General features: G+C 37.5%; 1 protein-coding gene across 5 annotated transcripts in view; it reads left to right on the top strand.

The window, feature by feature from the left end:
* LOC127066103 (uncharacterized) overlaps window positions 1-27,697 on the top strand; it is a 150,399-nt gene that overhangs the window by 72,239 nt on the left and 50,463 nt on the right. For all 5 annotated transcript variants that reach the window (XM_050999423.1, XM_050999424.1, XM_050999426.1 and 2 more), the window contains 2 exons: window positions 8,120-8,236; window positions 26,790-26,902. In XM_050999423.1, the coding sequence (XP_050855380.1) occupies window positions 8,120-8,236; window positions 26,790-26,902 (230 nt within the window). The remainder of the gene's footprint in view (window positions 1-8,119; window positions 8,237-26,789; window positions 26,903-27,697) is intronic.

The raw sequence follows: 27,697 nt of genomic DNA on the forward strand, positions 1-27,697 counted from the left end.
TTATTCAACTCAACGCCGTCCGTCTGTATTCTCTCCTACGTCGAGAGCATATCGCCAGCTCCATTTTCTCCCGCTCTTCTTTACTTACCCTCTCTCTTTCTCTCTCTCTCTCTCTCTCTCTCTCGCTCTCTCTTTCTTTTTTCCTCTCTTTCCTTTTTTTCTTTCTCTCTCTTTCTGCGTTTTAACCTCTTATTCAACAATCTGCATATCTATCTATTCATCCATATTTACAAGCATCGGCCCCCGTTCATTCGTCTTTCTATACTTTTCTCTTTTTCTCTCCGACTAGTCTTTCTTTCACGTTCTTCTCTTCTTTCTTCATTCGCTTTTCGTCTTTTAATATAATAACGACGTTCTATATAAAGAGAAATAATCCATACTTTTTTCGACAGTTCTCACCTCGTGTTAATAATTATTGTATGATTCTCCAGCATTTCCAGTCGTAGTCATCATAAAAAATGTCGCATGAAAAATTATATGTTCATCTGATAAAGAAAAAAGACAAGAACAGAGAGAGAAAGGGTGAGAGAGAAAGAGGAAAAATAGAAGGAAAAAAATTTCGAAAAAAGTCGACGCAGAAAAGCACATCCATGTTCGTATGTAAATTGTTGACAAAAACAATCTCGTTAAGATGACCATCCTAACGCGTTTGTTGTGCTTGAGAGCCAACCTGAAATATATTAAAATTATTTCATCCCTGTTATAGTACGATGAAAATGAAAAACAATATTTTCTGAGACCGTCCTTAGTCGAGCTCCGAAATATAATAAAGTGAGTTAAGAGGTGGGTCGAATCGCACGGAGTAATCCGATCAACTCTTACTGAAAAGAATTTCGAACGAAAATGGTCGCTTAAAGTCGAACGTCGTGTTCCATTTCCAAAGGTCGTAAATGGAAGGAAATGGATGTCAGATGTCAAAGACACGTACGAAAGTTTGACACGATTCTTAACAATTCATCATAAAAAAGAAGAAAGGAAAAAGAAAAAAAAACTGCTTCGCTTCGATTACGAAATCTAAGATTTTGACGCATCGTTTTATCGTTGCAAATTGAGATGAAATATATCGACACATGCCAACAGACAGACTGACAGACAGACAGACAAATCAAGAGAGAAAGAAAGAAAGAGAGAGAGAGAAAAAAATCATTTCGATAATTTCGTCGTCCTTTATCTTTCGTTAATCAAACATCATCGTCAACAGAAACTTCGAAGATCAATTTTTTTAAACTTTTTGTCTGTCATACTCGTTATCCTTTATATCGATAGAAACGAAAGGATATAATGGATTTAGTCAATATGAAAGAAGATAGGAAATACGATAAACCATGCGTCTATATAGAAATCGATTTCATAACGTAAGCAAATGTTTATATCTATCTCTTTCCTGTTCACTCCTTCTATATCTTTCATACGTGTACGTATGTAAATATATATTACATATTGGTATACAAAACATGCCAGGGATCAACTTTTCAACCACCTTTGACTCGCACAGATATCCCTCTGTGAATGTCCACAGTAACGTTCGAAATATTTGTTTTTAGACAGGATCTAATCGAGTATACTCCTAGCTTCGATGACACATCCTCAGCGAGATATATATATATACGTGTACGTAATCTCTTTTTCATTTCAAAAATATTGCAATATTCGCTTTGAACGTATTAGCGATATTAAATTTTTTCACGTATTAGTTGAAACGTCGAACAATCGAGTTGGCATAATTAATTTGTGAATCGTGATTGTAAAGGAGAAACTGAAGGAAATAAAAATATTTCTTTGGAAGGAGGATCTGAGGAGAGAACTAATTCTTCGTTAGTTTTGTAATTTCTGTAACGACATTAAAAATGAAAAGACGTTTGCGTTTACACGCTACGTCTTTTCATCGTGATGTCGTCGTCTAGAAGATCCATCAAGACAATTCTCTCTCTTTGAATCCTCCAACCTGCAAACGAAATCCAAAGAGAGAGAGAGAGAGAGAGAGAGAGAGAGACAACTAGCCTCTAACGTTGTTCGTCCTTCTCCTCAAGTTCTACCCATTCCTCCAGGACGTTCCCATGTCCGTTTACATTTAAATTTATAATCTGCTCTCAGCGCCATTCCGTCTGAATGCCCTCGGTAAATTGATTTGCAGTATAACTCCGTTCCAGGACGTCGCATCGCGAGAAGGACGAAGGAAGGAAGTAGAAAATGGGGATGAAGGGAGAAAAGGGAGGGGATAGCGACGGCTGAGAAGCTAGAGGAGAAGCAAAGAAGTGGTAGAAAAGGGGCAAAATCGCGAGATTGAGGAAAAGAGAGAGGGAGAGAGAGAGAGAGAGATGAAAGTTGAGGGGTGAAACTGGGAAATAAGAGAGGAAACGTAAAATATGAGACGGCGTGGGTGCGGTAAGCGATTTCCGGTTGACTGACTGACATCGGGTGCCATTACCTCGAAGAAACCCTCTCATTGCTTACTTTACCGGAATTTTAGTCGAACGTTGGAGATAAATAAACGTGCGTAATCTCACTGCGCAAGCGCATTTGACTGCATAAGTACGCTCAAGCACTACACGTTTGCATCGAAATCGCAGGAACATGTGCGATCAAATTGCAAATTCGTTTTAAACTCGAAAGTTGTGCCGCGAATAAAATATTTCAAGACAAAACACCAAATAGCACTGGTATATTGTATTTTTAAATAGCCAGAGAGAGAGAGAAAGAGAGAGAATGAATTTCTTGAGAAAATGAAATCGAATTAAAGCGAATTTATTATAGCGAGAGCAATCTTTAGATCAATTTAAGAAAAGTACTTTATTGCGAAGGTATGTACTTGATAAATCAAACCAAGAAAATAGAAAGTATAAAAAAGAGAAAGGAAAAGAGAGAGAGAGAAAGAACGAGAGAAAAATAAGATTATATCATCGAAACGTGATCTTCATTGTTTTACAAATTGAGAAAGTCGAGTCATTCCTTTGTGATTTATTAATCAGTAACTTCGCCGTATGCTTTCGAATAATGGAATTATTTAATACAATTGTTAATTAGCATTTTAGTCTGTTGTTTAAAAAAGAAAAGCAATATTTTGAAGAAAATACCTTTTTCCTCTACTCGTGATTCTTTTTAATAAACGCGTACATTTACCCGTCAGACAAGATGAAAAACATCGTTATTTCTTAGACGACGAGCTATCAAGATAACAGACGTTTACGAAATTTTCTCGTGGAACACTTCGTGAAGAAAACAATGGGGACTCGGAGCGACTACGTCGTCGCATTTCACATTACGCTGTCTCTACTTTCTTTTTCGCTCGCTCACTCACCACCACTCATTTTCGCAATCTACTCTCTTCGAATACTTTCGAGATAAACCACGTTTTTTAACTACCCAATAATCTAGAAAAACGTTCGAATAGAATTTTATTCTATGTTATAAGATAATTCTGCTACGAAGTCTACGAAACAAGGAATATCAAAAGAGAAAGGGAAACGTTTAGTAACTCGTCGAGGCGAAACGAAGCTTTTAGTTTAGTAGAATGAGGATCTCGAAGTTAGAATAAGAACGTAATTACCAATCTCAAAAACTTTTCTCTTTCCCTCTCGAAAAGGAATCTGTTGGTTTCTGCATACATACTAAACGACGTCGATCGTGGAATTGCATGGAATTTTTGATTTTTACATCGTTCCAAGCAAGAAGGAATAGAAGAAGTAGAAGAAGGAAAAGAAGAAAAAAGAAGAAGAAGAAGATGAAAAAGGAAGATCTCGAACTATTATTATTACCTTGGTAGAGAACGCGATGAATTTTCGCCATTTGCGGTGCAAAGGTCTGTTTCGTAGCTTAATAAATTCTTGCAAACGGCCGTACTACGGGAATAGAAATACCGCTAGTGCTCCGTAGAGAAATCGAATCGATCTTTTGGTCATGGGTTAAGTTCATCTTATGGGCGAAAGAGAAAGAAAACGAGGAGAAAGGGAGATAGATAAAGAACGAAAGAAAGGAAAAGCAAAAGGTTAGAATACCAGCCGTTGCATCTGGGAAAATCGGGCGAAATAAAAGCATCCAATTTCCTGGGGATCCTTCGCCGATTCTCTACGGACCATGCTCCGCGTCCAAGTTCTTCTTTTTCACGTGTATCCGACTGCCAACGAAGGAGAAAAAGTGAGAAAGGCTGATTCGCGCTTTTACGGTTCGATACCAGACGCCAAATGCACTGAAAACGGAGCGTATCGCGTCAGTATCGATATATCGTGTAAACGTCGCGAAAGACTAATAACTTTTACTCTTTTTCCGAACAAACACACCCCTCTGTTTCTCAAACTACGCTTTACTTCGACGTGTTCGTGAAAATAAAAATGAATAAATAGACGTAAATATAAGACAAAAAAGAAGACGAAACAAGAAGAAGGAAAGGAAGAAAAGAAGGAAGGAAGGAAGAAAGAACATGGAGATTTCCGTAACATTAATTCAGAATTAAGAGAATCCCAAAAGGAAATGTCGTAAGGAAGATGTATTTTAGCTCGTAGGACATGTCATAAATCCTTTAAAAAAAAAAACTGAAGTTTCGAAGATAGGAAAATAGGTTTTCATTCTTCTCGGGGTCGAATATACGATAGCACCGAAAACAAGTGTTTTATCGGTGTGCTGACCGAAAGAGAAGCAAAGAGAGAAAGATAAAAAGTATAGAAGAGAAATAGAAAGAGAGAGAGAGAGAGAGAAAGAGAGAGAAAGAGAGAAAAATGCCGGAGGCAATGGAAATTGCCGGATTCGTTCGGAAAGGACAAAGATCTCTGGAGAATCGGCAATTTATCGAAGGCAAGCCAAGCAATTAATTCAAAAGCGGTGCGTCCGATAGAACGGTTGAACTATGACACGACGACGTATCCGAGCTTACGCGTAACAATGGAAGGCAAGTGTTACTGTATGCTGGATAATATCAAGATTCGAATGAGCCTAGCTCAGGTAAAGGGGAACCTCTCCAGAATGGGTAAAGGCATTGCTCGAGCAAACGCGTTTCTGGGATTGTCTCGTTGATATGTTAATTAACGTTATTGATGTTACTACGCGACCCAGAACGGAGGAGAATCCGTAGTCAAATCAAGCGAGCCTATCAAGTTCTCTCTCTCTCTCCCTCTCTCTCTCTCTCTCTCTCTCTCGCGCTTGCATACATACACATATACATACATACATGCATACACAGGATCTATGCATCGATTCCAATTACGATGGCTCCTGTCATGTACAACGTAGTAAGCCAAGCGTAAAAACCTCGATAAGATATAAAATTCGATATTTCGCTAATAACAAGGAGAACCCGTACAAGGGTTATAACGTCGAACGAGCCCTAGTAATTGCACAGAGTTCTTTAAAATGCTCACGATTTTGTAGGATGTTCGCTTCGAGGCATTCATTCGAAGAGAAGAAAAAAATTTTACTTCCTCGTAGGCATCACCGTAGTAGGAAAAAAAAAATAATAATACTCGTTGGCCGGTAGGAAGTTACTTTTAGAGTCAATATAAAAGTTCGGCGAATCCTTGAATCCTGTTCAACAAATGGACGATGAATTATGCACGTAATTTAAGCATTCATTCGAATGCAGATAACGTTGGCTTCCGTACTCTCTATCTTTCCATCTTTTTTCTCTCTCTTTCTCTCTCTCTCTCTTTCTCTCTCGTTATACTTTCTTTTCATAATTGTCCATTTTTATTTCTTCATGAAAAATTTTTATCCGTAACTTAAGGATACCAGTTGTTGCATGTCCAAAAAAAAACAAAATGAAAGAAACAGAGAGAGGGAGAAAGAGGAAAAAGAGAAAGAAAAAGAAAAAGAAAGAAAAAGAGAAAGAAAGAAAATCGTCAAAACTTCAAAAGAATTTATTTCCATAATAGTCTCAGCTTTATAATCCAGCATTGGATTGTTCCGTCGCCAATAGAAAATGCATTATATAATGTTAATCTTTCTTTTTGTCACCGGGAGAAGAAGAGATTAAGAAAATAATAATTGTGGAATTTCTTTGTCACTTTGCACCGAAGGGAGAGCGTAAGTAATGAAATAAAAACAACCACCGAGTTACCGCTCGGTTTTCATAGGATAGCCTCGAGAAAAATTGATATAAAGTCAAACTGGGCTATTGAAGACGATATAGGTGCCTTTTCAAGTCGAACCTTTCGTACGTAGCTTAACGTAGAATTTAAATATACATATCCGCCCATTATATTCGTCCTTTTAAAATCGGTTTTCTTTCTCTCTCTCTCTCTCTTTTCTTATCCTTTCTTTTTCCTTACTTTGTTTCTTTTTTTTCTCCATCGACGAACAAGAAGAGAATTAAATTGGGTCACGAACAGAAAGAAAAAGAGAAAAGGGGAGGGGACAAGGACGTTTGCTTTCGCGACACGTTCTTCAAGGAATCAAATCCCATTAAAGAAAAGAATCCTTATCGCGAAATCACGAAAGATCTTTATTAAAGTGTAAAGTAACTACGACGAGAATCGTCGACGTTTTCGATCGGTCAAATAAATTTCTATTTGGTGAATGGAAATAAGGTGAGTAACGTTGAAGTAAGAATACCGAGAACAGGATTTCCCTAAAAGCAATCGTATATGTCTCCGGTATACTGATTAGAGGTTAAAAGACAACCTCGATTTCGCGTGACACGGGGTCGAGCTTGGCTTTCCTCAAATTGGAAGGAGGGTAGTTTCCGGCGCGATATTTCACGAAATCTTGACGGATAATAATCGGCGAAGCGTGTTATGGAACGTTTCGGTATTTCCCTTTTGGAAGAGCAAAAGCGAGACGACGGAACTGATTGAATCAGTATGATTCCCCCGTTGCGTATTACCGACTCGTGTTACCGCACTTTCGAAATACCTATCACCATTCTCTTCCCCTCTGTATCATTTTCCTTTCCATCTTCTATCATTCTGTTGCACCCTCTATCATTCTCTCTCTCTCTCTCTCTCTCTCTCTCTCTCTTTCTCGTTTAACACAGTTCACCATCATTCCCTTTTCCCTTTTCCATGCTATAGCAAAACAAGTCCTTTGAAGTTGGTTCAGCGTAAACGAAGAAGCAATTTCGGTTCTAACCCTCGTCGATAATCGTTTTCCTCCCATAAGCAAAGAGAGAGAGAGAGAGAGAGAGAGAGAGACAGACAGAGAGAGAGAGAGTACATGCATCCTAACACAAAATTTTCCTTGCACTTCCACACAGAAAACGTTACCCGTAATAACGACTTTTCACCGGGCAGATCGTCGGACAATTAACCGAGTAACCTCTTTTTAAAATGGCGCCCAAAGAGGGGACTATGAAATTTCTTCTCCGTTCAGGATATACGGGACGTCGTTTATTTTAGTACCCTTACATAACGATCATAGTGATCCTAGCTATAGTAGTAGTGTTGGCGAACGTAATATCGCACTTTAAATTCTAACCCTTCGTGTCTTATTGAAACGAGATTTCGTTGTAATAGTGGTGCCGGTAATAATGGTGATAGTAAAAGCAGAATTACTAAGCAAAAAGAAGAGAGATAGAGAGGGATATAAAGAGAGAGAGAGAGAGAGAGAGAAAGAGAGAGATAATACGAGGTTATTATTGATACGATTCGTCCAACGAAGATTTCATAAATGTGGCCAATAGAATATGCTTGCAATCATATTCATTCTTTAGGAGCTTAACACAACAGCAGTATGAGCGTTTGGAACTCCGCGATAATCGATAGTACGTTGTTTAATTCATCGCTTTTAAAACGCGAAGCAACGTTTTTGCATTAATTAACCTTTTCCCAGAAGCTTTTCTCAAAGCTTTCCTCCTTTACCGATTCGATCTAAATTATTAATCGGACGCACGCGAGGTATAATGGCATGATGGGAAGGTTAAAGGAGGATTAGTATATGATTAAATACTTAATTTCATTCTTATTTCGAAAGAGATAAAGAAATATCGAAAATGCACACGTAAAAAAAATATTGTCGGTGAATATTAAACACACAATTTCATTTCACGAGAAAGAAACTTCTTGTAAAGATTAAAATGAAAATCTACGAGATCCGATGATCCTACGAAATTAATTAGTAAATGGTAGCCGAAGAGGTTACATTTTTTTTCCGAGAGTAATGGCTGGTTACAGAGAGAATCGCCTTTTTGTTGCAGGTGCCAGGGTGGCTGGCTTCAATTCGAGGGTGGAGCTCGAGTCTGCGGTCGCAACAAACGATTCGACCGACCGGTCGTCCTCTTTTCCGACAAGCCGGTCGCGACCCTTCACATGCAGTGAGTAACACACACACACGCGCATACACATACGTAGATACGTCTGTATTTAGAGACAGACACATACGTATCTATCTATATTTGCCGCTCTGGTACACCTTTTAGCTTCAACCCTGTATTGTCGCGTTTCCAGTATTTCAACGTAGACCGTTCGCTGTCTCGCTAACTCGCCAACTCGACCATTCTTGATTCTCGTACGAGCCGCTTTTCATTTCGTCTCTCTCTCTCTCTCTCTCTCTCTCTCTTTCTCTCTCTTTCTATTTCTCTCGCTAGCTCTCGTGCTCTTCCCTCAGCTCCTAAATGGATCCAGTGTGATTAGTAGGAATGGAAATAGAGTTAAAGGAGCAGCCCTCCTAATTGGTATTAATCGATGTCGTCGAGCAGGAACATTAATGTAAAATACGTTCTACGAGCGCAAACATTTACTGTTTCCCAATGAAAAAAATTCGACGATCCCTTTGTCCTCTATATAAATTACGTTCGATATTTATAAAAAAAAAAAATTTATATCCGTCTGAATCATGTTAAATATTCCTCAACGAGTTTAAAAATAACTCATTTCGCATCGAACGTAGCATGAAGACGTATATCGTTGTTGATGTTTATTAATTGAAAAAAAAAAATAAAGAAGAAGGGAATAGAATTTTTCGTCAAATCCATCATAATAATCTCAGCTTTATGAAGAGATAACCCTTGCCATATAGGCCGTTCTTAGATCTAATGTTGAGGGAGGATAGATTGGCTGACAAAGAAAAAGAGATAGAATTTCAAGCCCATTAAGAAATAGAGTCACGTTCCAAGTTAAGTGCTTCTCGCTACCCTGACTCTTCTTATCAGATCCATTGAAACTAAGTGTAGAAACGTCGATAAGTCATTCGTTAGAGTTAAATAAAGAATATTACTTTTCCTGTAGCTCCACCACTACTTGCAGAAGGAGTAAAAGAAAAAAAAAAGAAAAGAAAGAGAAAAAAAAGAAGAAAAATTAAAACTTACCTAATCCTAATTCGTCGAGAGTTACGAATAAAATTAAAAATGTTTTTTCACAGTGCTAATGAGAGGGCCCATTGAAAGTACGTGCACGATACTTGTTCTTTCAAATACCAATTATGTAACTAATTGCTTCTATCATTCGGACCCTTGTAACGCAATGCGTCTCGCCACTCTGTGAACCTTAATTTGCATATAAATTAATTTACCTCCGAAGGTAAAGTAAACATTCATCGATACGCGCGCGTGCGCTGCCGTCACAACGGAGAGAAAACGTTCTCTGGAAATTAGATCGCTGTCTCCAAGCTTCAATGAGGATTATTGTCGATTGTATTTCCGATCTTACGGGCACGCGAGTTTAACTAATGGACGATCTTTTTCTTCGGTTTGTAAACAAAGACAAAAAAATTGGAATCATGGCGAATATTGCTATAGTCAAAAAAAATAAATAAATAAATAAATGAATAAATAAAAAAGAAAGAAAAAAAGAAAAACTCACAGAAAAAAATTAACTGGGACAAAGAAGAAAGAAATAAAAGAGAATACTTTTCAATCAGACAAATAAAATATAAAATACACGTTGTCCTTTATTTAAATTTCTTAATTGAATTTTGAAAGGAGCAGAGATAATCAAGAAAAGGATCTTCTTACCCAAGGTATCACATTTTGTTACTACGATTCTCTCATTAAATATTTATATCCGTATCGTTACCGTACAACCTGGCTGCATACATAAAACATCTATTATTTCCTTGCGCGTCTTCATGCCAGACGACTACTCGGGCATCTCGAAAACGGACCCGGTCTAGTTAGCGATTCAAAACAGACGGAAGTTACAGGTCGGAAAGCGATAACTCAATTTTGTCCGAACGAACGTTTGTTCTAGACGTTTCATGGTTGTTCCTCCGAAACAAACGTGGCCAACCTGAAAACCCCTTTCAAAAGCGGCATTTTCTACCTATCGTATTGTAAAGTAAAATCTAACTATACTTTGATTATATTTTCAATTCAATATAATTTATAGAAATTTCCACTCGAACAATCGCTTTTCATTTCTTTCGAAACAACGAATTTATAACAATATTAACGTAGAACAAAATGGAAAACACGACGAACGAACATGTATATATTTTAATTTCGCCAAACGCAAGACTGAAATTATTTCCTTTAACATGGGAAATATAGCATAATTGAAATAAATAATCAGTTTGATTGGATATTTATGTTCGTCGGGTTTGTGGTCGAGAGTGTATGTCGCGTACTAGGTTGCACGCACAAACGACCGCGTCTATCAATTTCCTGGTAAAATTAGATTTCGTAGATTATATCGCGATCGTTAACTATCAGGACGATCAAGCCGATCGACCCGATCGAGCCGACCCGGACGGATTGGATTTTAATTTCGTCGTTCGACTATTGGACAACCGTTTGAAATACGATTATCGACTAATGCCTATCAACTTGTGTGTGCTACTAATTATCAAAGCAGACCGGAAGATTATTGCAAAACAGAAACCTATGGGCCCACCAAGTGGGCAAACCAAACGTCTGTATAAATTACAATAAATCATCGAATGTTTTGAGCTATCTTATCGCTAAAAAATATATAAATATAATATAATTATATGGAGTATATTTGGAGGCATTTGTTCGACATCGACCGATCGAAAATATGTGAAAACGAACGAAAGGATGAAAGGATTCAAATCCTGGGTTTTGTGTAAATCGCAAAATTGAGAGTCAGAGATTTTGTTCGTCGGCAGGGTATGATGGGAGAAGAGAGGGGGAAGAGATAGAGAGTAGGGGAATGGGGGGAGAGGAAAAAAAGGCAATAAAACGATAAGCCGAAACGTTAAATTGGAAAGGCAGAAAGAGAGAACAAACTCGAATCGATACGAACGAGGAAAATTCGCGTGAAATTATAATCGGATTGTGCAACTTACTCTTCGTATATCACATACATGGCTTTCCTTTACATACCGACAAAACATTGAAACCGATTGAATTATTCAATAAGATAGTACGCAACACGGAATACGGATAAGAAAGTTTTCGTGTTACGTTTCCATCCGTCACATAATGCAGTTTTTAAAGTACGGCCATTGCCCATAGAGGATATGGGCCGGCTTTGGATCATTAAACTGGAAAAGTTGGAAGATAACGGAAACAGTATCGTAGCAATTTATCGTGACTAATCGTCGCGAAATTCGAAACTGGAATCCGTTTTTTTATTACCAACCTACTCCGTCGCGTCGATACTTTTTCAAACCCCATATGTATCCCCCCGATAACCAGGCTGACTTTGCAAGTCAATTATGAGTTATATACAACCGGTTATCAAATTCTGTATAATCATTTTTATTCTACCAACGTATCGATGAAATCAACGAAAAAAGAAGAAAATTTCTTTCGTGAAATGACGTTCATCGTAAAAGGACGAATATTCATAGCGAGAAAGAAAAAAAAGAAAAAAAAAAGAGAGAGAGAGAGAGAGAGAAAAAAACATCATCGTCGAACTTTTCTATATCAGGGATTATAGAATAAATCGTGCGTTCTCGATCAATATACCTATTTTTTCAACGGCTTGACAAGCGTACGAGCATCAACGAGAAGTGATCGTTGATGACGCACTAGAATTACTGAAATCCCTCGTCGACGTTGCGCAACGTAGTACGTATGTTGTTCATTTCGATGGATTCGTCAGGCCGGTGTATAATCTCAATTTTTCGCTAACAATTCGTTCAACAACATTTTTCATCTATTTCGAACGAATGAATAAAATAGTGAAATATTAGAAATGTATACATAAAAAAAGGTTATCCGTATAGATCGGAATATAATTTGTTGTACGAAACGACAAAACTGACGTTAAATAAACAAACGTTCTTATTAATTTAAAGTGATGTATATTAATAGCTTTTTCTAACAATTAATAACGTACGCTCGTATTATTTGCTTGTTTGATAAATGGATCCCAACTATTGGAAATAATTTATAAATGACATCGTACGATGGAGACGTCCTTTCTCTCACTCTCTCTCTCTCTCTCTCTCTCTCTCTCTCTCGTACACTTCGATCATTTTCTTTCGTATCGATTACAAGTAACCAAGAGAAGAATGTTTAACAAACAATAAAAGATAAATGACAGCAAAGTTGTATGATATAAACGAGACATATACATGATAGCTCCACCGGATGAAATTTCTTATTATTCTTGTTCTCACGCTAACTTTACTTTAGCTCGAGGATCGATTTAGATAAATTCATATATACATAGATACAACAAATACATGCTCTCCTAGTAAATTCAATGGACGAAAGTCAGTTTCCTCTCAGAGAAGAAACTACGTTTACTCGAAGTTCCTCCAAGTCGCTGTTTGCTCTCGCGAAGATGCTAAACTGGGAAACCTCGGCCTAATTTAGTTCAGTGAGTGTCGAGGGAAAGGCCGAGTTTTCGACCTTTGCAAGAGGGAAACGATTTTAAAGTTCGTCTCTTTCACTCTCTCTCTCTCTCTCTATCTTGCTTGCTGTCTTGCTCTCTCTATCTTACTTGCTGTCTTGCTCTCTCTCTCTTTCTCTCTCTTTCTCTCTGTGTCTCTCTTCGTTCGTTCCGTGTGACCATAAGCCAGAGTGAACTTTTCGAACTTTGCACTTCGCTAATAAGATCGATAATTCGACAAAAGCGAGATACTTCTGGATCGGACGTGTATTAAACGGTCCATTAAACGAATCAAAAAGCAGTAAATCCGTGACTCCTTTCTTTTTTTTTCTCATCGCGTATTCTTCGCTTCGTCGACTTTTTCGTATCACCTTTCGTATCGCCTAGAGAATTTCTTTCTCCGCTTACCTATAACTATATACATACATACTATATAGATACACACACACACACACATATATATAATATCGTATCTCTATACCTCGCGAAACAATTTTCGAGAAAACAAATATCAAGGAAAGAGGTCTGAACACGAAGGTAAAACGATGTCACTTACGGAAGATGTAGAATAAAGAAAGAGAAGTCGGAGTATATATCTCTCGGAGAAGATAGGAATGACACGTTCAACATAGGATATTCGAAGCGTAAGAAGTCTGTCGCGGCACCGATGCGGGCGTCGCGAGAAAAAGGAAAAATTGAAACATCCTGATGGAAAAAGTAGCGAAGGTTGAGAAGAGACAGACAGACAGAGAAACAGAAAGAGAGAGAGAGAGAGAGAGAAAGAGAGAAAGAGAAAGAGAAAGAGAAAGAGAGACAGACAGACTGCCGAAGAAATCCGTCAAATCACAATTTCGGTTTTGCACGTAATCCCACAGCATCTTCTTCTACTTCATCTACCTTCCTTTTTTTCCATTTTCCTTTCCTTTTTCCTTTTGACTGTGGAGATGGGAGTGATGGGGAAAGGGCGGTCGTTCGTTGATTGGGTGGATGCGGGTCCTGCTGCGTTTGCATTCCTGTCGATCCTCAATCGCGAAAGAAATAAGAAAGGAAGGGAAACCTGGCTCGAAATGGGAAAGATATACTGCAAGTCGACTCGTAAAATGGTCTCGCGTGTAACAAAATTCCTAGTAAAATCTAGAAAGTAGATATCTCAATCTGTTACCTAGGAGAAGCCCAATATTCCTGTTTCTTCGACGTATTTGCATTTGCATTTTATAATTTCACGCTTCCTGAAAAATCGACTGCGACACGAAAATATTTTTGTTAAAAATAGATGAGTAAGTGTGTATGTGTATGTGTGTAATGTATATATACATTTACTTTAACGCATGCAAATAAGTGCACCTATAAGAACATATTTAGAACGATGATATCCGATAAACTTTCGATCGAAATGAAAGTTTTATCTCGCTGTTATTTTCATTCGCAAGAGGTCAACACGAACAAAAGCGTTTCATATATAATTTATATCCTCTTTATAGCTAAGTCAAGTATATATACATACGTTATATCTCATCGGACGCAAGCTCCTGTAAATTATCAGATTGACGATCGACGATCCAGCTTAATCACGAAGACCAATTAGAGCCTCTTATCCCATATTCCGCAATATCGATTTACAGATTACACATAAAAGCGATATATCCTAGCAGATATAATCGTTCGTATCTTGGCAAACATGAAAAAATAAAGAATATGTAGAGAGTAGTAAGAGGTTAAAATATAAGTCCAACAATCTCTGTTTCCCGTTCGAGTTAAGGGGCCCATCTCTTTTCCTCTCTCTCTCTCTCTCCTTTTCTCTCTTGAGAAAACTTGAAGATACATTTTTCGAGATAATTTTCCGTCAGAATTCTCTTGGGATAACCAAGCTCATCGTCCAAAGACAGGGAGAAAGCGAACTAAGTCGAGGACACAAGAAGGAGTATATTCTCCCTAAGATAAGCCGTGCAATATCGGCTTCGAATTCTATGTACGCTATACCGTGCTCAAGAAGATGAGTACCCTGGGGTATATTACTAAAGTCGAGTACAACGTGGAACGCGTTTCGTTCCGCGCCTCAACCGAAATTTATTCGCCGTCGCCTTCTGAATATTTTATCAACCCATTAGGATAAGTCAGTGATCTAGGAAAAATGGATTCCGCGATAGCCGCGATTTACGGAGGACTTTTCTAAGGTCTATCGCGAGCTAATGCTCCTCTCCCCCTTTTACAGACACCGATTTCAAGAAAGTACGAAAAAGGGGAGACTTTAAAATATGATATCCTTCGTAACTGTTCTATTACGTCAGGAAAATAAATGTGAATTTGCTCCGGGACTCATCCTTTTCTCGATTTTGACACGATTAATGGCATTTAACAAGTTCGTTTGCTCGCAATATCGATAATCACAAGTTCAAGGTTAGACTTGTTACATTAGCGGATCGTAGAAATTTGGTATGTACAAAACGGAAGGGAGATGTTCCTTCGTTTGATGATGATTCCACGAGCGGGCCAGCATAATATCGTCCTCGCTCTCTAAAGTGCCTGCATTAGGAAAGCGAAGAACGATGTAGCTCAACACTTCATTGCGAAAATTACTCGTTGCCATTTCGTAATGGCACCTACGCTTCTCCGGCTTCGCGCTACGTAAGGCCATGTACGGAAAAGAGAAGAGGAGATCGTTAAAGAGGATGAAAGACAGAGACAGAAAGAAAGAGAGAAAGAGAGAGAGAACGACGAAAGAGGCGGAAGGAACAAAAGTGGATGTAGAGTGTGCAAATTACGAGACTATAGTGCTAATGTTAACGACACACGTTACTAGCATCGTTACCAACCCATCATGATGGTTCTGTTTTTGTCGCAAGGAAAGAACATCATTAATGGCTACTGCTATTCCTTTACTTTTAGATTTATGTGCGTTCCTAAAGGTCCCTAGAAAATTGTTCGATGAACTCTACCACGTTCTGCTTAGAACACAATAAACACCGTAGCTGATAAAAATTGAATTGATTTTCCACATTTTTCAAGCAATACTTCGGGTAAATTTTCCCGTAAAGATTCGAGCCAGAAATTTTCTATTTCCATTCGGCAAAGGTAGAACTCAGAATTCAGATTACAACCCGACGTTATCCATTTGTCACGCGTAATCGGCCGAGTCGACGGTATCAAAGACGAATCGAATTCCAGCACCATACCTGTTTCTCTCGCGATATGCAAATCTCGTTCGATATTTGCGAAGGTAAGAATAATAAAAGATAGATAGATAGAAAGAGAGAGAGAAACTGGTCGGATTAACGAACCGTAGAAATCTTTGATAGAACCGGTCTTACGTTGAAAAAATATTTTATCGAGAAAACTATTGCAAACTTTCGTAAAAAATGAATAAAACGAAAAAAAGAGAGGGAAGTAAATGTGATCAATGCAAGATCGATTTATCGGAATTAAAAATGAGAAATATGCAACTAAAATATTACACATTCGTCTAGTTGTTAAACGTGCTTTTGAGGTAAGATAGATGGATTAACGAAGCCCTTCTAAGTAAACTTCATCAGCGACACTGTGTTATTCATGACGATTCCGAAAGTTTGCTCGGCAGATATTTGATCTTTCTGCTGGCCAGGTTCGGTCTTCCAAATCAACGGCACATTTCGATACTCGGCGAACTAATAAACGAGAACGTGCGATATAGCAAGCGTACGCGGTCGATCGCTTGCTCGTTGGTTCGTTCGTTCGTTCCTTCCTTCCTTCATTCGTTCGTTCGTTGGTTCGTTCGTTCGTTCGTTCGTTCGTTCGTTCGTTCGTATACCACTGAACGATGAAGGTATACGGGCGACGAACAAATATAACGCTAGCCGCAAATATCCTAGATCAAACTTCCACTCTCCTATGCCACTAGCTAGTTCATCTTTACCACCTCGTAATGCTGCTTATCGCTTCTCTTCAAAGGACGTATGACTAACCATGATTCTTATCGTTCTTTCTCTCTCTCTCTCTCTCTCTCTCTCTTTTCTTTTCATCTCTCACGTAACGCGATCGATTTACTCTAAAAAAAAAAAAAAAAAAAAATCCAAGAAGAAAAATAAAAACAAGAAAAAGATAACTATATTTAATTATTATTTTTCAAAAATCTTTCTAATTCAACTTCTCTAGAACTTCTCTAAAGAACTTTTCTCAATCTCGATGATTCCCATTACTTTCATTAATCGACAACATTGTCAGCCATTATTGTTATGTTAACAACCGAGGAAGTTTTCCTTATAAACCTTGAGACCAACGAAATGCACGGAAATCCGTTTCCATTTCTCAAGAGAGTATAACTCCAGCGCACTGCGTTCCTGGAAGACGCACGAATATACCAAGTGTGCACCTCAGGATAACGTTCTGGTCTGGTAATCGTCGGTTTCATACAACTTCCAACTAGCTTGTAAACACTTTAAGCATCCTCCTACGGTTCGGTGAACGCGAATACAATCTCGCACAAAAGAAAATAAATAACTTCGTTTCCTCTTCTTTTTCTGATTTGCTACTTTTTCCTTTTTTTTACTTTTTTCCTTTTTTTGTTTCTGACCAGGAAAGAGAATTTTTCTACGGTATTATACGTTGCCGTTACTGATTCCTTCGGAGATATATTAAGTTGATAAATTATTCCCGATCAGAACCGCAATTTCTTTCTCTTTCTAACAACGTCACAAGGGACTAAATCTAACGTAGAAGATCCTTTAATTTAACTTGACTCCTTATCTAAACGCCTTACGGAAATTTATTTGTCTAATAACTAATCACTCACAATGAGATTTCGTTGAAAGAGAAGAGAAAAAGAGATGAATAGGAGAAAAAGAAAGATCGCTTTTATCTTTATTGTACTATTATTCACCTGAATAAAGAAGGATTAGGGCAACTCGCCGAAATATCTCAATCTATATAGTCCCTTCAACTGTGGAGACCGTATTTCTTACAGCCTCCTTTCTCTTTTATTTCTAAAATAGATAGATCCATAGAAAAGCATTGGATGTAAGTTTTCTTTCATGGTCTTTCATCGAAACATCTTATCTTACTTTACTTGAACGAAACAAAACAGGCGGAACAGAATGTAACGTAAAGCTCTATTTTACTTGAAAATTCGTCGATCTCATTTCCTTTTTCTCTCTCTTTTTCTTCCACTAACGAAATAGTAAAAGCAAGAAAGAAATAGACGTACACACGCGCACACACACGTATATACAAGGTATATATAAAATAGCTAAAAGGAGAATATCTTCGTTGAAAGGACAAACTACATTCGCGGTAAAGAGTAGAATACGAGAAATCGCCTCAATGCCCAATATACAATCTACATTCGTACTTTGGTCTATCGTGTTTGTCTCGCATATTTATATATTCCTCCTGGGGTATTTCAAAAGTTGCTTCGAGGCAACAAGCAAGAGAGCGGTATCTCTTGCATCGCCAACTCCATCTTCTTCTGTTGGTTCAGGTGCGCCTTTCATCAACAATCTTAAAATAAATGTGGCTTGCGCTAAGGTTACATTTAACCCCGAACTTGACTGATATTACTGTGGATTTCTTCGATGGATAATTTTGCCGTATATTAATAGAGCGTACGGATATATTGCGTTCTCTCACTTTTCCAATTTATTTTCGTTGCGTAATATATCCATTTTGCCGGTGATAGAGAGAAAGAAAGAGAAAGAGACAGAGAGAGAGAGAGACGAAGGAAGGAAATAAAATAAAAAAAATGAAGTCATCAAGGACGCAATGACAGATAGATATTTCCGTGCAAGTACTAAGCCATACGATTTCGTAGTAGATGGAAGAGAAGAGATTTTGATTTTCAGATTTTTCTCGACACCGTATTACCGAGATACGGAAAAGATTCAAAAGTCTGGAAGATTTGTGACCGTCCACAAAGAGAGTATGTAAGAGACAGAGAGAGAGAGAGAGAGAGAGAGAAAAGAGACCATATTTAACTTTAGTCAGAACGTCTGAAAGTGCTCCGGGAAAAGGGAATCCACTCCTTTGGGATTATAATCCGTTCTCTTCATAGAGTAGCGACCCTGTTTACGAGCACCGCGGAAAGGTAATTCTGCTTGAATCAACCAAAATTTGACTGGCTAATCTTGAGCCAAGTTCAAAGACTACGTCGCTGTCTAAGCGAACGTATACATACTTTCAATTCGCTAGGACTCCTTTTTTTACACGCGCGATAAATATTATTACATCCTTGGAATCATATTTTTTATAATAATAACATCGACGAAATTCTAATCTCCTTGGCGACTGACGAAAAAATATTCGCGAATGATTGTTGCCGAGACATGGTGAAGTTTGAAACGAGTCGCGACAGATTTATTTCCTGAAAGGTAAAAAAGCTTTCAAAGCGAAACGAATAATGACACACTCACGACCGCGTCAGGATCAATAAAAAACAGGACACGTCCACAAAGATACGTCCCAAATGTGGCGTTTCGTCGTTCAAAACATTCCAGAATGAGAAAGAAAGAAAGAGAGAGAGAGAGGCAAAAGAATAACACAGTGGAAGAAAATCGATACCTCTGAATTGATCTCGAGCACTCATATCAACGAGAACGTACCGTCATTAGTGGAAAGAACCGTTAGAGATTCCTTGTTATCGATAATTAAGGCGAAATCTTTAGGATCACTAGAAAACTTTGAAAAACCGTACAAGGGATACTCGGGACTCTTTAATTGAACGTAACTATTAGACAATTGAGATCCAGGTATACAATAATGAAGAAGTGTCTCGGTGAGCAGGATCTTCTTGTTAAAGAAAGAAAAAAGAAAGAAAGAAGGAAAGAAAGAGAGAAGGAAGGAAAGAAAAAGCTGGAATATACTCGAGCAAGAGTCTCAAATGTAAAGTAGACAATACCATGGATTAATAAAACTATCTTCTCGTGTACATTCCTCACATATTTACACTCGTCTGAATGCGAGCTAGTTCCGTAGAAACTCGATGAAAATTTCTACATAGCACAATGCGTCGATGGTTATTAACGAACTCAATTATGAAATTCGACCATTCGGAAGGTTCAATACGGTTACACACGGCCAATACGGAATAGTGTTGGTGCTACGAGGTGGTGAATGGATGATGCGATATGTTGAAAGAGAGAGAAGAAATGCTTATGCTGCTGCTGCTGCTGCTGCTACTACTACTGCTGCTGGAGGATGTATTGCGTTCGACGGGAATCTCACGGTTCAGAAAAATAAAAAGAAAAAAAAACTTGCTTATCGATTTTCATTATCGAGCTGTCGCCATAACGTGGTGCACAGATACATTCATGCATACAGAGACGGGCGCACGCGTATAAATACACGCACGCACGTATTACATATCCAGTTTGGCGTCCCTCTGATGGGACGCATTGCCAGATTTCTGAATTATCAGTGCACACTTATCGTTATCCTACAACCGCGTAACAATAATTGTGGCCAGATCAAATTCAGATACGTGCTATGTGTTGGTCACGATATAAGCCCAAATAGGTCAATCTCTCTCTCTCTCCCTCTCTCTCTCTGTCTCTCACACATACTCTATCTCTCTTTCTCCCTTTCTCTCTCTCTCTCTCTCTCTCTCTTTCTCTTCCTCTCCATCTGTATCATGGAATATAACTCGCACGAGTCTGTAAGCGATACAGTATTGCGTATTGACGAATTTTGATAATTATACGGCTCTGTTGAATCCTGTTATCGGAAATTCCAATAACCCATTCTGATCGCCGTACGACCATACTCGTACATATTCTACTGACACACCAAACATTCTCCGAATAAATAGCACAAATCGAATTCGTCGTTTGTAAACGCGATACTATTTTCATTAACGTATACCGATAACTCCACTTTTTATTTCCGATGCAACCCTTTTTCAAATTCTCCATCGGAAATTCTCGAATCAGAAATGAGGTCAATGTTCTTTGTGAACGTGGAAGAACGACAGTAATTGAGGCTTAATTATACTCTCAAGAGATCAAAGAAACTTCGGAATGTTTTAGGATTGTGCTCTTAGATTCTAACCGGAATATCGAAACTCGTGAGTTAGAAATTACTCACGTTTTAAGTACCTTTCGAGGATAAAATTTTTTAATATTTGCAATACGACCCAGATTTCCTTATCACGTTCAAATGACAATTTCAAGAATCGAAATGCCAGCAGGCGAAAATGAATCAGAATTGGTTATGATGATAACGAGTTCGACTCTAAAACTTCATACCTTCGTCCCCCTGCTGGTATATCTCTCAACCCCCTCACCCCCCCCGGACCACCCACAACACCCATTCACCCTCTCAACTCTCCGTTTCCTCGATCGTTTCTTCCATTCCTCTCTTTGCGCCACTTTGAAACCACTAAAAGGGAGATATTATCGGGATTCTATGAGTTCGATTGCCGACCCCTTTCTATTTCCTCGTGGCTGGAGGGCTATCGACACCCTGTCAACTGCTTTTGCTTCTTCGCAGTGCATGGCCCACTTACCAAGTCGATTCCCGTTTCACAATAAACAGGATCTTTAATGGAAATACGTAGGTAGTAGGTAGGTGTCGAGATCGCGGCTCTATTTCGAGCTCTATTCGCGCATCTTTCAACGTAAGGAAATAAAAAAAAGAAAATAGAAAAAGAAGAGAAAGAAAAAGATAGCGAAGGGAAGGTCGTTACTCGGTTTAAATCGATACTCGGTTTATTTTAACAAATTGAAATGGATTGGTTATCGGACGATTGCATTTGGTTAACTCTGTATATTTTAATGTTCTAATTATCTCCGTGTGTTTATTACGTTATATATTTGGGTCAAATGGTACATGGAAATCGTTATCGTTGAGGACCTTCGCTCGAAAGTTTAATTAATTTTTCTTTATTTTTCTCTTTTTTTCCTTTTTTTTCCTTTCGAACTTTTTTTTTACGTTTTGATCGAGGGATAAAAACGACGCGTCAACTTTTTGTCTGGCGCTTTGCAAACTAGTTCACGGTAGTCTTATCGATAAAAATGAGGCAACAAAATTCGTGTCGTCGTCGTGCGAATTTCCTTAAAAATCGAACGTCACCGTTTTTCAGCACTTACGTTCGGAGGGACGCTGTTGCTTTCGAGAAAAAAGGAAAATAAGCTCGTGAAGAGATCACTTTTTCGATGAAATAAAAATCGATTATGAAAGTGGTCTAAAACATTTGAAAAAGTACAATATTAAAAAAAAAAAGACATTTTATCACGAGCTATTTTTAAAATTTTTATATTGTACGAAAATTTGTCATTGGAAAAGAAAAAGAAAAAAGGCAGAAAAGAATAAGAAAAAAAAAGAAATAAAGCAATTTTTATTTATGTCGATCAAGCGTATGTACCTCCCTTTGTATTCCTGTGTCAAGATCCTCGAAAATTTATTTTTTATTTTGATCGTCGAAATAATACAAACATTCGTATTCTTATATTATTACTCTTCCAGAATCTTATTCGCTTCGTGTAGGTACGCATCTGTGAAAAGATCTATATGTCCTACGTATACAAATTTTCGTTGAGTTTCTATACGAGATAGAGAGAAAGAAAGACAGAAAGAAAGAAAGAAAAAGAGAAAGAAAGAGAGAAAGAAAGAAAGAGAGAGAGAGAAAGAGAAGTGAGAAATTTTATTTCCTCTTGTTCGATGCGATCGAAATGTAAAATCCTTTCTGCCTGTATCGAGTGTGTCACTTCCACCTCAACGAGCGAGACACGTTACTCCCACATACGCGAGATTTTGTGAGGAGATATGGATTTACAGATACTCGAAAGTGAGGATGAAGAAGCATTCCAATGGAATACTCTCTCTCTCTCTCTCTCTCTCTCTCTCTCTCTCTCTCTCTCTTTCTCTCTCTCTTTTTCTCTTTTTCTCTCTTTTTCATTCGGCCTATCCAGTCACACCAAAACCATTCCTCACTTTCAACATTTTCTCTGAATTTTTGCTACGTCTCGTCGGTTCCTTTATTTCCATCTTTAACTTTCTCCTTCTCTTTACTTCTCCCTCTTCCTCGTCATTCAACCGTAGACCGTCTGTTTCGAAATCCTGAAGAAAAGTTACCAATAACTGACAAAAGAATGATCGTGCAAAGAAACGTGCCTTTTATGCGGACCACGTCACTAACATTTCCACCGGTACACTTTTCCTTCCTGATCCTTTTCTCTCTACCCTTTTCAAACTAAAAATTTGATCGATTTGATCGAAAGAAAGTTATTTCTTCCTCGAACAACCGTAGATTCGTATTTAACATATTGCAAATCAATCGGGGCAATTCTCGTCATTTGAATATGTTATAATATTCATAAACATCTATAAATATCTATATATAATAATAATAATAATAATAATAATAATAATATATATTCATTGTTTTGGATCTGAATTATAAATTATTTATAAATAAACTTAATTATAGATAAATTAAAATAAATGAATAAATATGTTTAGTACTCGATTCGTGATAATTCATATACAATCAAGTAAATTTAGACTGTTAAAAAAAAATAGATTTAAAAGATAACATCGGTCACGTAATTATATTTTAACATTTATAGAATCTTCTTTAATGTTTATTCTTATATCTTTATTTTCAAATCGTTCTCTTTCTTCTTTACTCTCTCGTGTATTTCATTAACTCTCCTTATTTGATATTACAATTTGAAGCTTTTCACATAACACTGGGTTCCTATACCGAAATACAATGCAAATAATGCAATTAGGAAATTCGAATGTGTCCGAGATAACATTCCAACTCGTTACCATACCGCCGACCTTTTCTTTTCGCTTTCTCAGACCTATCCTCCAATTTGCATGGAAAGCAACTACTCAGATATATAACAGAGGGATTCATCCTCTCTCTCCCATCCTCATACTTCTTTGACTCGATGAGTATGAGTACGAATAGATATATCTAACCATTACAATACATCAATTTCGAATTTCGAATTCTTTTCTTTTCCCTTCCCGCTTTCTCTTCTCTTTCCTTCTACTTTTTATTTATATACGACAAAAGTAGAAAGGATTGTAGGATCTTTTAGAATTTTTGTAGTTGAAGAAACCGCGTGTATCAGTGCCAACGTTACGAATACGCCGAACAATGATCGAGAAATGCTAGAAGAATAAGAAACAAAGTAGCTGAAATATTTCAAAAGGGAAAGCGACCATTTTCTTTGGAGGAATAGAAAGAGATGGTGAATCGATTCTGTCGAAAACATAAAGAGTAGGTATACCAGCACCGGTATATTTTATAAACCCTCATCTTTTAACCTCACGGTTATTTTCTGCAACATCATCGAGACTCGACCATTAATGAGGAAACAAAAAAGAAAGAAAGAAAGAAGAAGAAAAAAAAAGAAAATATGAAAGTTCACAAAAGATGACATCTTAATTTATTTTCACCGCTATTACTACTATTACTGTATATAGATGAAATTGTTGAAAATTTCATTAAAAAGTTTGTCGGAAAAGAAAATAGAAAGTGCAGACAAGTTTTTCAAGTTTATTTTTACTTGAGGCGAGAAAAAGAGAGAGGGAGTGACGGGTAAGGTGTGGAAGGGAGAGGGATGGAGAAAGAAAAAATATATATATATAGATTTTCTCGTAAGTATAGACAAACACGATTTCACGTGAAAAGTTGATTTCGGTAAGTCTACGGTCGCTCGATTGGAATTCGAACCGCATTGTGGAAAGGAGTTCGTTAAAGTAACGAGCTTGAGAATCCTTCTTAGAATTTTGCCACTTCGTTCTTAATTTAGCTCGCGAAAAATTTACCAACTTCACGAGCAAGATTAAAGAAAACACGTATTAAAAATGTCTTTAAATCGTGAAATGGAACAGTATTTTTTCAATGAAATCATTGTCAAAACTCAATGTTTCCTTCTTTGAAACAATGTCCAAGATGTTTTATATACTATGAACGAAGAAATTCTACTTTGAAAGAAGCGTTTTTAATTAAAAGAAAGATATACTTTAGGAAAAAATTGTAAAGGAACGAGAATACTTTTTTCAAGATGTTCGTTCTGTTTTTTTTTTTACTGAAACAGTAAAAGATTAGTACTTTTCTTTCGTTGACTTTTTTTCCATTAACAAAAAAAAAATATATATAAAACATACGTGTCGAGCAGTACTGATATGTAAATAATAATATTTTCGAAAATAATTTTCCGAGGTTGTCAATAATATTTGTCAATAAAAAAAAAGAAAAAAACTCGTGTAAAATACATAAGTGGAAAATCCATTCGAATCGTAAATCCATCGTAAATCCCTATAAAACGAGGGCAGCTATTTCTGTATATTCGTCGATCATTCCAAGTGCGTCGTGAAATTTTCAGATAAATCAGGGATTGCCGGTAAGTGCGTTTGACACTGTTTGACGTCAGTAGAATGGTACAAGCTTCAGAGGCAGACGTAATGCCGAAGGGATAGCTTGAACGGATTGGCAGCTAATCAAATAGAATAGGGCGAAGGGAATGTTGGAAGATAGTGGGAAGGGGGAAGAGACACGATGGATAGGAGATTTATTGTAGGTAAATACAATTAACTCTTACGAACACTCACAAGTAACCTCTGACTTTGGACTGACGGTAACCCAACTAAAAGTAGCCCGACTTAACTAAATAACTCGATTAGAGTCACCTTCTAGCAAGTGGTAGAGCCTTTCTTTGTTCTCGGCCATTGTTCCTTCTCTTCGTCCACTTTTATCTTTCGTTCGATCTTCGACTTTTCCTTTTCATCTTTTTTTCGCGGGTAAGTAAGTAAATCGATCGTTGAAAGAGCAAATAAGGTACGGAGAATGTAAGTACATACATACGTACATATATACTTATCTACTTGATCGTTATACGAGGAACAACGTAACAAAGAGGGAAGATAGAAATAATAAACTAGCAATTTTGTTAATCTCTTACTTTCTCTTTTTTCTTTTCTTTTTTTTTATATTAGCTACTTATATACTCGTAAGATTTTAATTAATAGACTTTTTTTACAATCGACCGTTACCTCATAAAGTATTCAAAGTGTGAAGCGTTTTACTGCCCTCTAAGAAATTCGAAGTTTTATTTGAAAAGACGAAAGAAGTACGGTGGTCTCATACAATATTAAAAGAGCTGAGGAATGGTTCGTCGATGGAGGTCAGTTTTCGCTAAGTACCAAGTTCTTCCTCACGCTCACCCGAACCGTCCGGAAACTTCGTATATCGATTCTCGTCTATTCCATGAAAGTCTTTCCTCGACGTGCTTGCTTTCTAAACAGCTCTCGAACGGAACAAACGATCTCCTCGATTTTCAATCGATACCCGACCGATCTTTGGAAAGCATCGTGGCTGTGCTTTTTTTTGACAAGATGATTTCTCCAAGAGAACGAGATACAAGTTGCCTCGTTTTCTTTCATTCTCATACATATATATACAGTCTATATATATTTCTCTTTCTCTCTTTCTTTAACTTTCATGTTCTTTTTCTTCATGTTTTCATACAACCTTTCTTTTCGATCTTGCTAAAGAAGAATATTCCTTGTTTGCGAGCCTTCCCGAAAATAATATTCTCGAAAGCTAAAACTAAAGCCTATACCCTCTATCTATCTCCAAAACGTCATTTCGAAAGATCGATTCCATCGTGACTAGCGAAGGAATGATATATCGACCTTCCCAATGTTTCAAGCAGCCTTTTGACGTTGACGAATATTTGTCGAACCATTTTTTCTGTTTTATCCTCGTCTCCCTCCCCCCGCCCTTTCCCCATCATCTCCTGCTACTCTAAACGAAAACGAACGAGAAGTACATGGGAGAGGTAATAAAACGTTTTTAACGCTTCAGATCGAGAATATGTAAAATAATGAGAATAAGCTGCGATAAATCGCACGGGGATGCATCTCCCCTATCTGTTCGTATATCATCTTTAAACATTCGTAAATCTTTGAAACGCGTGAGCCACATGAGATTTTCTCGTAAATATCGTGACCACCGCTTGTGGATATATAAGTAAATAGGTAGATAAATACATACATACGTATATATATATATATATATATATATGAACAACGAGATGATATTTATCGTGATTTCCTTCATGCTTTTTTTCTCCCCCGAATAACTACGTTTAAAAACGATGGAGAAGAGAAACCTCGACAAAACATGTCTGCTCGAACGTGTTTCAGAATAAACGAGAACACGACGAGGTCCCAATTCTTGGCATACTTCAGTTTCTCATCCAAAGCTAGTACGTCCGTTGGCTGGCCGGTAAAAGGTGGACATCCAGTTAACAATACAGGTAAGAGCTAATTAACTACCCGTTTAATCGATTTAATCTTATTTTCAATAATATTCGTAAATAGAATTATTAAACAATGAAAAATTCCTTTGTACAATAGTCTTGGTAAATGTAATATTTTATTCAAAGAGCACCAATAATTTAGTTAGTACTGACCCCTTTTGTCCGTTCGATTCTCACCGGCATTTCGGAAGCCACACCCTCCTATCCTATCTTATTTTACATAATGTTCATAATCGATCGAGTTTCGGGCGATTCCTCGTTAGCCTCGTTATCCCATAGTGGACACAGGTAAAATTATAAAGCACTCAGGATGCAGTGACCTATTCGACAACCGGATTATGCTGTACGCAAACTCCACACTCGACTGACAACCAAACAGAACCGGTTCTGACCTAGCGTTCTAGTAAATCAAACATTGATCTAGTCAGTTATCGGTTTTGCTAGCAAGTAATTCTATCTTGCTCGAAGATATTATCCAGTGTACTGCTTATCGATAATGTTTTCTCGGTAACGACTTACTTCCAATGTTTTGTCTATTCGTGAAATATGCTTTTCAAGGATCGCGAGTCTACCTTTAACAATGTACTTAATGTTTACTCTTCAAGAAATCACGATAAAAACAGATCGTCGAGATGCATGCCTCTATTCTCTATTTTTTTCTCTCTCTTACATTATATCATATTTAACATATAATTTTAACCGTGACTCGCGTATATGAAATATATACTATATCATTGGTCGAGAAAAACGTGAAAATAAAATTAGCTTAGGTAAAGTCAATACGTAAGGTGA

The sequence above is a fragment of the Vespula vulgaris genome, chromosome 9 (genome assembly GCF_905475345.1).
Source record: "Vespula vulgaris chromosome 9, iyVesVulg1.1, whole genome shotgun sequence".
NCBI lineage: Eukaryota > Metazoa > Arthropoda > Insecta > Hymenoptera > Vespidae > Vespula > Vespula vulgaris.